This window comes from Sardina pilchardus, chromosome 22 (genome assembly GCF_963854185.1).
Source record: "Sardina pilchardus chromosome 22, fSarPil1.1, whole genome shotgun sequence".
In the NCBI taxonomy this organism is placed as follows: domain Eukaryota; kingdom Metazoa; phylum Chordata; class Actinopteri; order Clupeiformes; family Clupeidae; genus Sardina; species Sardina pilchardus.
The window spans coordinates 12,532,993-12,544,868 of record NC_085015.1 but is presented as its reverse complement, the minus strand read 5'-3'; the positions used below and the strand labels follow the sequence as shown (position 1 = coordinate 12,544,868).

The 11,876-nt window shown below is 40.9% G+C and overlaps 1 protein-coding gene across 2 annotated transcripts in view; it reads left to right on the top strand.

Annotated features, from left to right (window-relative positions):
• Positions 1-725: 725 nt before the first annotated feature.
• The window catches only part of atad1b (ATPase family AAA domain containing 1b), a 12,073-nt gene continuing 922 nt past the window's right edge, over positions 726-11,876 (top strand). The window contains exons 1-9 of one of the 2 annotated variants that reach the window (XM_062525627.1): positions 726-779; positions 1,679-1,871; positions 2,025-2,123; positions 2,451-2,571; positions 8,895-9,095; positions 9,558-9,664; positions 10,354-10,443; positions 10,780-10,830; positions 10,974-11,116. In XM_062525627.1, the coding sequence (XP_062381611.1) occupies positions 1,698-1,871; positions 2,025-2,123; positions 2,451-2,571; positions 8,895-9,095; positions 9,558-9,664; positions 10,354-10,443; positions 10,780-10,830; positions 10,974-11,116 (986 nt within the window). In that variant the 5' untranslated portion in view covers positions 726-779; positions 1,679-1,697. The other variant, XM_062525628.1, reaches the window with a different exon arrangement.

The following is an 11,876-nucleotide window of genomic DNA, read 5'->3' as shown; positions in this document are numbered from 1 at the left end:
GTTCAATAAAAACAACTCAACTGTATGTCATTTGGCTATGTGGGGGAAAGGCATTGATAGTCCACATTGGCATGTGGCTCAATGTCAACTGCAGAGTTGACCTATTAAGACCTAGACATAGTCTAGACCAGACCCCCAACCCCCACCAGTGTCATTATGTGTAGGCCAGACCCACTTTCACACAACCAAGAAGCCAGAGTGTCCAGTCATCTCTAACGGAAACTGCAACCACAGTGTTGTACAGTATGAGGCCATTTTACAATATTAAAACGCTTAGACGATTTGTGAGAGATATGACATTAGGCTTGCAATACTCCACAGCTATGTTAGTAATAACCAAAGGTTCTTTAATCAATTTGGGACATTAGGCCTAGGTCCAGTTGACTCATCATTTTTTCCCATATTAATAATAAATATCGAATAATTACTCATAACACACAGTGATGACATTTGTTGGAAGAATGATATTGTTAGATACAGATCTACTGTATACAGTATACTGTAGGCCTAACTGTAAAAGCCCTAAGAGCCTGAACTCCCGGCTTCCACCGTTGCCCTTGAGCAAGGCACTTAACCCCACGTTGCTCCACAGTGTCGTTCATATAGTTGACATAGCCTATATAAGTCATTTTGGACAAAAAGTGTCTGCTAAATGTAATGTAATGTAATGTAATGTAATGTACTATGGAATTCCGCTCCGGTACTTCAGATGGCGCTACAGATGCAAAAAGGGAAAGAGTGACACTTGCATTTTGACAAGAAGGAGCAGCATTGCGGAGGTGAGTGTCAGGAAATCTCTTGCATCCATAGTCGGTGAAAAGGAATAGCTTTTGTTACACTGAATGTATGTGATACTGAAATATAGTTTGAAATGAGCGCAGATGTTTTCTCCAAGAAGACAATTCTGTTTTAGGTGTACTAATGTCGTTTTGTAATCATCCGAAACTGGTAACTGGAAGGTCAACTGTAGCTAATATACATTCGTTGCTAGCTAGCTAATGCTAGGGAATTTCATAATACTTCTAGCTCACTCTGTTCCATAGATATATATATGACTCTGTTCAAGCATGTTATGGCGAACTAGAAACACAAACACTTGTCGATATTCCAGTATGGCTGTAATGGCAAAGCTGGTGTCATCAAGTGTAGAACTAGCAGCTACTGTCTTGTCGAACGACCACTTGCCGAGGGCTAGTAATTCACAATTCAAATGCTAACGTTAAAAAGGCACAATTCAAACCTATGTTTACTGGCAAGCAAGTCAACGTTATCGACATTGGACATTAGTATTTAATACAACTCAACTATCCTTCGATACTTCAGTTTCAATCAACACCTGGGGTTTCTCGTTGTGTGTGTTAATACTGAAGGAATAGCTGCTAATGAAGGAAACGAAAATGAAAGTAGAATGGAAGCCATAAACATAAAGAAGATGCTTTAATTTATGTGCTGCCTGTCCTTTTGGGTTTGTACCGTGATGTATCATACCAGGGTCAATACAGTGCGTATTTGTGCTTGCTGAATTCTGTACGAACGTAAACGTCATGTTGAACTCTCCCTATTAAATATTGTAGTTTTTGAAGTTTACTGCTACTGACTTGTTAACATTGTACTGTGTTGATAGCTGTCTCTGTTCACCGTACCGTTTTTGTTGATTATTTATTTATTTACCTCACAGAGAGTGTAGGCCAGCCAAGATGGTTCTGAAGGAGATTCCAACAGATAACATTGCCAGACCCTTGGGTCGCAATGAAGTAATTGGCTTACTTTTCCGCCTGACCATCTTTGGTGCAGTCACTTACTTTACCATCAAATGGATGGTGGATGCCATTGACCCAACCAGAAAACAGAAGGTTGAAGCACAAAAACAGGTAAGAAAACCATTCAAAGCAATCTGCAGTCTTTGGAAATTTAAAATAGTATGTAACTCATACTGCTTACGATTGTGCTTATTATACTGTCGTGGACGTGATTTCATCATACGCGGTCTTGGTTGTTAAATGTCAAACTGTGCTTTTGTGTAGGCAGAGAAACTGATGCGACAGATAGGTGTTCAGAACGTGAAACTCTCTGAATATGAGATGAGCATTGCTGCCCACCTGGTGGATCCTCTCAGTATGCAAGTAAGATGGAGATGTATACCTATTCTCTTTCACTTTGTGTCATGATAATTCGTAGTTGTTGTAGGACTTGCATAGTTGTAGGACTTGCCTCTTGTGATGATTGCTAGTATGGTAAGCCACTCTTGTCTGCGAAGGAATGTATCAATGGGCTGATTGTTGTTAAATCATACATTCACACTATCATATATTGTTTATGACTTACTGTTAATACTTTCCTATGGTCAAGTTCAACACTGTATTGCATCATCCAAATTGGAATTAAGCTCTGATCATAGCAAGGTTCTCCATCTCTGGAGCAAGATATTCAACTCTGCCCTGTGTGAACAGATCACATGGAGCGACATTGCGGGTCTTGATGAGGTGATCACAGAACTGAAGGACACAGTCATACTGCCTATCCAGAAGAGGCACTTGTTTGAAGGCTCCCGCCTCCTTCAGCCTCCGAAAGGTGAGCAGCTCTAAGGGACAATGGAGATATGTGAAGTAAGGTTGAACAAGACATTTCTCTGACAGATATGCTGATTGTGATTTAAACATGTTGTATGTATTATGTATTTATCTGGATATGAAATCACCTGTATTGTGACATGACATTTTAGTCATACTGCACATAGTCCATGGGCCAGAGCAGAAGTTGGGCTCACCAAAGGTGGCAAAATCTATCAATGATTTTCTTAATCCTCTATGTCTGAAAGATATGTTTTGGTATGATAACCTTTTCTAAGTGGTAGCTTAGTTGTATTTTTACTGGCTTTTATACCCATACCCAGTACAATTCACAATACACGCCTATGTGTAGGTATAGGTGTATACAAGTGTGTGGGATGATGGGATATGTCTTAATCCATGTTATATCACATGTAGATGCCATAGGCTTTTAGAAAATATATAGTTTAGATGGATTATATAGCTTTTCATGAATTAACCCAAGTACACTTTTTCACCTACATAATATAGGATTAGATTGATGCAAAGGACTGAAAGTGGGTGGGTCAAATCCCAACTCTTGCTATATCACATCTAGAGAGTATGGGCTTTTAGAAAATGTATGGGTTAGATAGCTGAATACACTTTACACAGCTACTTTAGACCCATAATCAATAGCTGTCCATTGAAAATCAATGCATTTCAATGTAATGCAAAATACATTACAGCTAGGGTATAGTGATATGGAGGAAGTTGGGAGATATCTCAATGCACATTTTTATCACATCTAGAGTATATAGACATCTCAGAAAAATATATTTTAGGGTAATTAACCAGTTTTCTTTAATGATACCAGAACTATAATGATCGGATATGCCATGATATTTCAATTCATGTAGATCCTGCATAACTATTGGGCCTAAATTCAGTTTTTTATTTGCTTTATGACTCAGATGTGTGAGAATGAGTAAGGATATGACCAATGACTAGGCTACTAGACTACTACTGAAAGACTAGACATAATAACCCAACCGGCCCAAGTAAGGTCCTAACATCATTATCAAGCAATGATGCCTGCTGTAAACTGTAAAAGTAGGCTACTATACTTCAGTTGGTAAGTGAATTTATTTGAATTTGGAATTTACAGTGGCAGAATACTGATGATGAACAGTCAAATCCACAGTCAGATCCACAGCTCAAGCCACTGTATTGCACTCTCACTCTCTTTCTCTCTTCCTCACATATACTCACACATACTTCATATATACAAACACATTCTCTCCTTCACACACACACACACACACACACACACACACACACACACACACACACACACTCTCTCTCTCTCTCTTTCTCTTACACAGACACACACAAAACACACTTCATATACAGTATTCCCTCTGTCTCTCTCTCTTTCTCTCTCTCACTCACACACACATACACTGTTGCTGAGTAAGAAAAGGCCTCATTTCAGCACATCATTGATTCTCTGTTGCTTTCAGGTTGCAGATTGTTGTACTGTACATCCAAGAATAGAGAAGACATAGAGAGAGGGAGAGAGAGAGAGGGAATATTGCAGATTGTTGTACTGTACATCCCAGAATAGAGAAGACATAGAGAGAGGGACTATGTGAAGTGTGTTTTGTATGTGTGTGTCGTGTGTGTGAGTGAGTGAGTGAGTGAGTGAGTGAGTGTGTGAGTGTGTGCATGTGAGGGAGAGAAACGCTATCAAATGATCAACTACACTAGAGCTATCAATTAGAATTTGGATACATTTTTTCCAAAGCATAATTGCACCAATCACACTATATGGTTCAGAGGTGTGGGGTCCAGTAACACACAATGAATTTCCCAAAGCAGACAAACACCCAACTGAAGCCCTGCATGCAGAGTTCTGTAAAAGCATCCTCCGAGTACAGAGGCAATCTCCAAACAATGCATGCAGGGCAGAATTAGGTCAGTACCCACTTATTATTACTATTCAGAAAAGAGCCCTTACATTTTGGCAATATTTAAAATTAGCAACCCCCTTTCACTCCACTATTTAGCCCTGAAATGCCAAGAACAAAATATAGAAAAGAGTGCACTAAGCCAACTTGTCCTATAGACTCCGTGACATAACTCCAACCAACATCACTCAGTCTCAGGACAACTTTATTGTCAGAAAAATTGGACCCAACCAAATTATAAACACTGAAAAGGAAGAATACATTACATATTGGAAAGAAGTCACCAACACACAATTACAATGCTATTTGGCCCTCAAACATGAATATACAACAGCTACTTACCTGAGCACAGTAAAAGACCCTAAACTCAGGAAAACATTGACAATGTACAGACTCAGTGAACACAATCTTGCCATAGAAAAAGGCAGACGCAGGCAAACCTGGCTGGCCAGAGAGGAAAGATTGTGCCCACACTGCACTTTGGGGGTCATATAAACAGAATTCACAAAATATGAAGAAATTAGGGAATCCTCATACATCAAATTTAGTTCAGCCATTCCTGAATTCCCAACATTTACAAATGAGAGAACATGTTTTGTGTATGTGAGGAAGAGAGAGAGAGAGCAATACTGTGGCTTGACTCTATCATCAGTATTCTGCCAGTCAAACTTCCAAATTCAAATAAATTCAGTTACGAACTGCCTTCTCTCCACTGGATGCCGACCAAGTTGAAAAACTGGTCACCTCAGCTAAGACATCAACCAGCAGTCTTTACCCAATGCCCACCACCCTGGTCAAGGCCTGTCTTCCCATTCTCCGTCAGTTGAAAACATCATAAATGCATCTCTTGTCTCTGGTGTGGTACCATCCAGCTTCAAAATGGCAGTAGGCATCCCCACTCTCAAGATGCCAGGCTCAGACCCTGATGACCCCAACAACTATCGTCCAATCTCCAACCTCCCTTTCATCAGTATCCTGGAAAGAGCAGTGGTTGCCCAGCTTCAACATCACTTGTCCCACCATGAGCTCTTTGAACCTCTCCAATCTGATTTCAGGATCCACCATTACTGATGCTGCCGACACCATCCTCATCCTCCTTGACTTTACTGCAGCTTTTGACACAGTTTCCCATCCTTCTCCATTGCTTTTCTGAGCTCATCAGCCTTAGTGGCACAACACTGCCCTGGTTCACCGGCCGGACACAATTAATCACTCTCAATGGCTCCTACTAAATGGCCATCAACCATGGCATACCCCAGGGCTCTGTGCTTGGTCCTCTGCTGTTCACCATTTACATGTTACCCCTAGGTCATATTATCCGTAAACATGGACTCATCTTCCACTCCTATGCCGATGACACTCAACTTTATATCAGCATAAACCCCTCCTCCCATCTCCCACCCACACAACTTGTCAACTGCCTGCGGGAACTCAAATCATGGATGACCACAAACCTACTCAAACTCAACAGTAATAAGACAGAGGTTATGGTGGTGGCCCCTGCACCACTGCTCAGAAAAATTGGAGACCTGGCCATGGCCATGGATGGCTGCTACACTTCCCCATCTACCGAGGAGCACAACCTGGGTGTTATCCTACTCCACTCTCTCCTTCGGGTCCCACATGAACAATGTCATCAAGTTCTTCTACCACCTCAGAAGCATCTCACTCCGGCTTTCGCTCACACATTCAGTAACAGAGACACTCATCCATGCCTTCATCACCTCCCGCCTGGACTACTTAGCAGACACCAGTATGTCCAGAACTCAGCTGCCAGGGTTCTAACCCACACAAAGCCCTGGCAGCATATCACTCCCATCCTCCAACAGCTCCATTGGTTGCCAGTCAAGTCACACACTGCCTACAAGATCCTCCTGCTCACATATAAATCTCTCCATGGACTCTCACCTCACAGATCTCCTGCACCCCATCCCCTACACTCAGTCACGTTCCCTGCGGTCCTCTAACAAGGACCTGCTGGCCACCCCCCGCACCAGGTTGCGGACTTTTGGGGACAGGGCTTTCTCTGTCAATGCTCGCACACTCTGGAATACTCTACCACTCCATGTCTGTTCTGCCCCGTCCCTGCCCATATTCAAAAAGCACCTGAAAACATTTATTTACATTTATTAAGTCCTTTGACCCTTAACCCCTCTCCCAAATTTTTAAGCAACCTTGGGTACCATGAAAGGCGCTATATAAATCCAAGTTATTATTATTAGTAGTAATAGTAGTAGTAGTAGTAGTAGTACTGTATAACTGAAACTGCTCTCTCATACATAGGCTACATCTCTGAATATTATTTTTGTCCTTTCTATTGTTCATGCACAAATTGGAAGTCTACAGCTTAAACTGGCTACATCTATTGAGTACGGTTTACAGCAGACATCATTACTTGACAATGATGTTAGTACCTTACTTGGGCCGGTTGGGTTATTAGTCTTTCACAAGTAGCCTAGTCATTGGTCATATCCTTACTCTTTCTCACACATCTGAGTCATAGCGCAAATAAAAAATAAACAGGACTCACCTTATGCCCTATTTGTACAACAAAGTATAAAGGTAAAAAGGTGTAATCTGTTTTTGACGCTACAACAGCCATTGTTGTTCTGTAGCCTAACTGTACTGCTTCCACACACTGACCCAGCAAACACCAACACACTCTAACAATTCTAAAGTTGGCGGTTTACATTTCTACTGTAGAATGTTCAGAAAAGAAATCTTCTTCCAGACAAATTGAAAAAGCAGAATTTAGGCCCAATACTTATGTAGGACCTACAGTACATGCACTCTCTTTCGAATTGAAATATCATGGCATATACGATCATTATAGTTCTGGTATCATTAAAGAAAACAGGTTAATTACTCTAAAATATATTTTTCTGAGATGTCTATATACTCTAGATGTGATAAAAATGTGTATTGAGATATCTCCCAACTTCCTCCATATCACTATACCCTAGCTGTAATGTATTTTGCATTACATTGAAATGCATTGATTTTCAATGGACAGCTATTGGTTATGGGTCTAAAATAGCTGTGTAAAGTATATTCAGCTATCTAACCCATACATTTTCTAAAAGCCCATACTCTCTAGATGTGATATAGCAAGAGTTGGGATTTGACCCACCCACTTTCAGTCCTTTGCCTCTATCTAATCCTATATTATGTAGGTGAAAAAGTGTATGACGGATACATTTTAGCCTATGTGATTCATGAAAAGCTATATAATCCATCTAAACTATATATTTTCTAAAAGCCTATGGCATCTACATGTGATATAACATGGATTAAGACATGTCCCACCTTCCTCCAGACTTTGAGGCACCCACATCTGTACATAGGCTTGTATTGTATAATTTACTGTGTGCATGTATAAAAGCTAGGAAAGATACAACTAAGCTACCACTTAGAGAGGGTTATCATACCAAATAATGTCCCTCAGGCATGGAGGATTACAAAAATCATTGATAGATTTTGCCACCTCAGGTGATACCAATATGTGATTTTTAGGGTCCTGGCCCATGGACTAACAGCCTTATACCCAATGTGAGTTAGCTATGGGTAAGGACTAAATCCTCGCAAGGAAGAGCAGTATATGGATGGCCCTATGGGTCTTGTACATGCTTTACCGCACACTTTACAGTACGTAACTTGCCTAGGTTTGTCCTTAAACCATGCACCTGAAATTCCCACAATATGTGCTCTGATTGAGTTGTTGTTCTGTGATCAGGCATCTATGTGTATGTGGTGTTTGAGCCTGCAACAGTTGGAGTGCTAGATTTGTCAAAGAGAAAGAGGCCAAGTTGAGGTAAAAGACAAAATGTTTGGTCTTTGAAGTCTCTTTTCAGATCCCTTTTTTCACTATTAAGCTACAACATCTTAACTGCATCCTTTGTGGCTTATAATGCACACTGTATTATATTGCACATTTTTTAAATGAATGCATTCTTTGTAAAAAATAAAATTAAAGTTAAAAAGCCTGACATGGCTAACTAACTAACTTGCAGAACAGCGTAGCCAATAGCTGTGTAGGATATATGGGTTATTATGTCATGGTTTATGTCCTGTTATATAAGCTTATAGAAGCTACAGTATATTCCACATGTCATAGATGGCATGGAGTGGAGTCTATTAATAACCTCTGCCTGTTCTTATTGATGCAATGGTATCCAGTTACTGGTAACTTGGCCATCATGTATGTTCCACCAGAGAGACTAAATTCAAGACAAGAATTGCTCAAACAGTGGAACAGTGAATCTCAACACTGCACCCCCCCCCCCCCCCTTAGAATTTTAGAACTAAATGACATAATACGATTTCAATGCAGAGACCCACTGGAGCACTGAGTCGCTAGCTAGCTAGCTAAGCTAACCAAACGATATTCCTTTTGAAGGTGTGCTTCTTTACGGCCCCCCTGGCTGTGGTAAGACTCTGATAGCCAAGGCCACCGCCAAGGAGGCTGGGTTCCGCTTCATCAACTTGCAGCCGTCCACGCTGACGGACAAGTGGTATGGAGAGTCCCAGAAGCTGGCTGCTGCCGTCTTCACCCTGGCCATCAAGCTCCAGCCCTCCATCATCTTCATCGACGAGATCGGTAAATGCTTACATTGACACCTACATGTTGTTTCTTTTTAGCTTACAGTTCAGCTTACAGTTGTACAATGTTGTTTTGTCATTATGGATTTCTCATCAGAGATCAGTAAAGCTCATCCCATCCAGTACCATCCTATCTTCTGCTAGATGAAAGATAGACTATTCAGCTTCCTATTTTGTCCTAGGCTGTCATTTTTAGGACTAGACTTTATGTAATGACAGTAACGAGTATGCGTACATCTACATGTACATGCAATGTCAGTAGCAACAGTTGGAAGGCAATTTGTATGATGTTTGATGGCTGATAATTAGAAATGTGGATTTCAAGGCCAGGAGTTTGATTTAGGAAAATAAATCAATAAATCAATAAATGTGTGAAAGTTCCACACATACGTAACCTGTGATTGTTGTTGGACGGCTTGTGTTGCGTCCCTGTTGACTTGTTGATCTCTCTGTTGGCCAGACTCGTTCCTCAGGAGCCGTTCCAGCTCGGACCATGAGGCCACAGCCATGATGAAGGCTCAGTTCATGAGCCTGTGGGACGGCCTGGACACAGACTTCAACTGCCAGGTGCGATGAACGCTGCAGCTCACCTGTTCTACCAGGTGTTTTTGTAGCTCACCTGCTAACACAGGATGCTTATAGCAACAAAGCTATGGGGTTGATACTGTATCTAGATCTATGGTGGACACAATCTGATTAGAAAACAGAAAACTTGTGCTGTACTAGAAGTTGGTTCATGTGCTAAATAGATAAATGTACCAGTTAATGTGAGTGTGTATTGGGAGGTATAGATTGAATAGTTCTATAGGTTGCTGTTCTAAAGCAGATGAAGTTGCCTGTTTATCTAGAGGCTATGATAATTATTTAAAATATATGCAGTCCAATGGCTGTCACACACACACTACTGACAAGTCCTTCGGGTGAAAATTTCAGGATGAACCTAAAATCCACTATAACCTTTACAGGTGAACTTAATTGGACCTTCTCTAGATTTTGGAAAGCGCATGTCCAACAGTTCAGTACTTTCTGTACTGAAACATTAAATTTCACCCGAAAGCCAGATTGCGTTAACTTTTTCTGAGTGGTGTATAATGATTTGCACATTATTTGGATGAAAGTACTAGAAAGGATTTTCCTAGCCTGACTCTGGATGATATTGGAAAACAATCTCATTCACTGTGGGTGTCAGATAACTAAATAATACAAATGTCTTTCTTCTCTTTCTCTCATCTCTATGCGCTGTTGTCTCTGTCCAGGTCATTATCATGGGAGCCACCAACAGGCCCCAGGATCTGGACTCGGCCATTTTGAGGAGGATGCCCACTCGCTTCCACATAAACCTACCTGTGAGTATTTCAATGAAACCCATGAATGGAACTTCCTGCTTTCAATGATGTAAAATTATGATTTTTGCATCATTGAAAGCAGGAAGTCCAACATTGAAATCCGTATTTATACCATCTCAAGGCAAACTGAGGGAATGATGCACGACAATTCAAAAACATGACTGGTTTTCTAAAGATACAAAGCTTACTGCTAATCGGTGAATTTAACAGGGCTCCCAAATTGAAGCCAGACTTTAGAGATCCCACATGCTGGTTGTAAATGTTACATGTGCCATATATTATGCTGGCTCTATGTGTTGGATGTTGGGTTCTTACATTTTCCTCTATACCTTCCAGAATGTCAGACAAAGAGAATCAATCTTGAAGCTTATCCTGGAAAATGAGAACGTAAGTGTCATATGAATGATGCATCGGTGCATTGAATTTCATTTTATAACCCTGTTTAGTTATTAATATCCTCTTGTCTGCGTAGCCTCCAAATCATACCTTGATGGTAAAAATATCAATTGTGTTGTTTTTTTGTGGTCCAGGTGGAACAGATCGTAGACCTGGGTGAAATTGCCCGGGAAACTGACAACTTTTCAGGAAGTGACCTCAGGGAGATGTGTCGGGATGCCGCGCTACTTTGCGTACGAGACTGCGTGCGCAACAGCACAGCGAGCACCGGCGAAAGGTATCCATAGCAACACCTTTTACTCCCTTCACCCCCACACCATGTAGAGGTTAAAATCACGGGAGCACATTTAAGATTTCATTTACTTGTCATTTTTATGCGCCACATAAAAAAGAAAACAAATTTGTGTTTCACACATGCACCAATAATAAATAATGGCACTGGTACTTTATTTATTTGAAGGGGTCTACCTAAGGGTGACATGTAACCGTCATAAGAATGACATGACACATGTCACGCACATTAAAGACACATTATTTATGTTTATGTCTGTTGTTGTCATAATGTGTCATTCAGTTTTTGGAAAGATTTTGACAGTTTAGTTTTGTTTTTTGACATTCCAAAATGACACATGATGACAACAGTCATAAACATCAATAATGTGTCCTTAATGTGCATGACATGTGTCATGTCATTCTTATGACGGTTACAAGATGTCACCCTTAAGTAGATCCCTTCAAATAAAGTGTTACCGACCATTTGAACCATCATGCTGTGCTGAGGAGGCTTAGAGCCTATAGCTCCTAGGGTGCCTCTCATATGGTGTTTTATACACCCTCCCTTCCTTCCTCGATCCTTGTCCTCACTGATCTACATAAAGAATGATGGGGCGGCAACAATGGGATAGTCTATCCAGTGTTAGTTATAGTTCAGTGGGAACACCCCTCGAGGATCGAGGAGAGATGTTGAGAGGCACCCATAGGCTACTTATGTGGAATTTCATGTTCCAACAGAACAGATGTAATAGAGAAAGAGAACA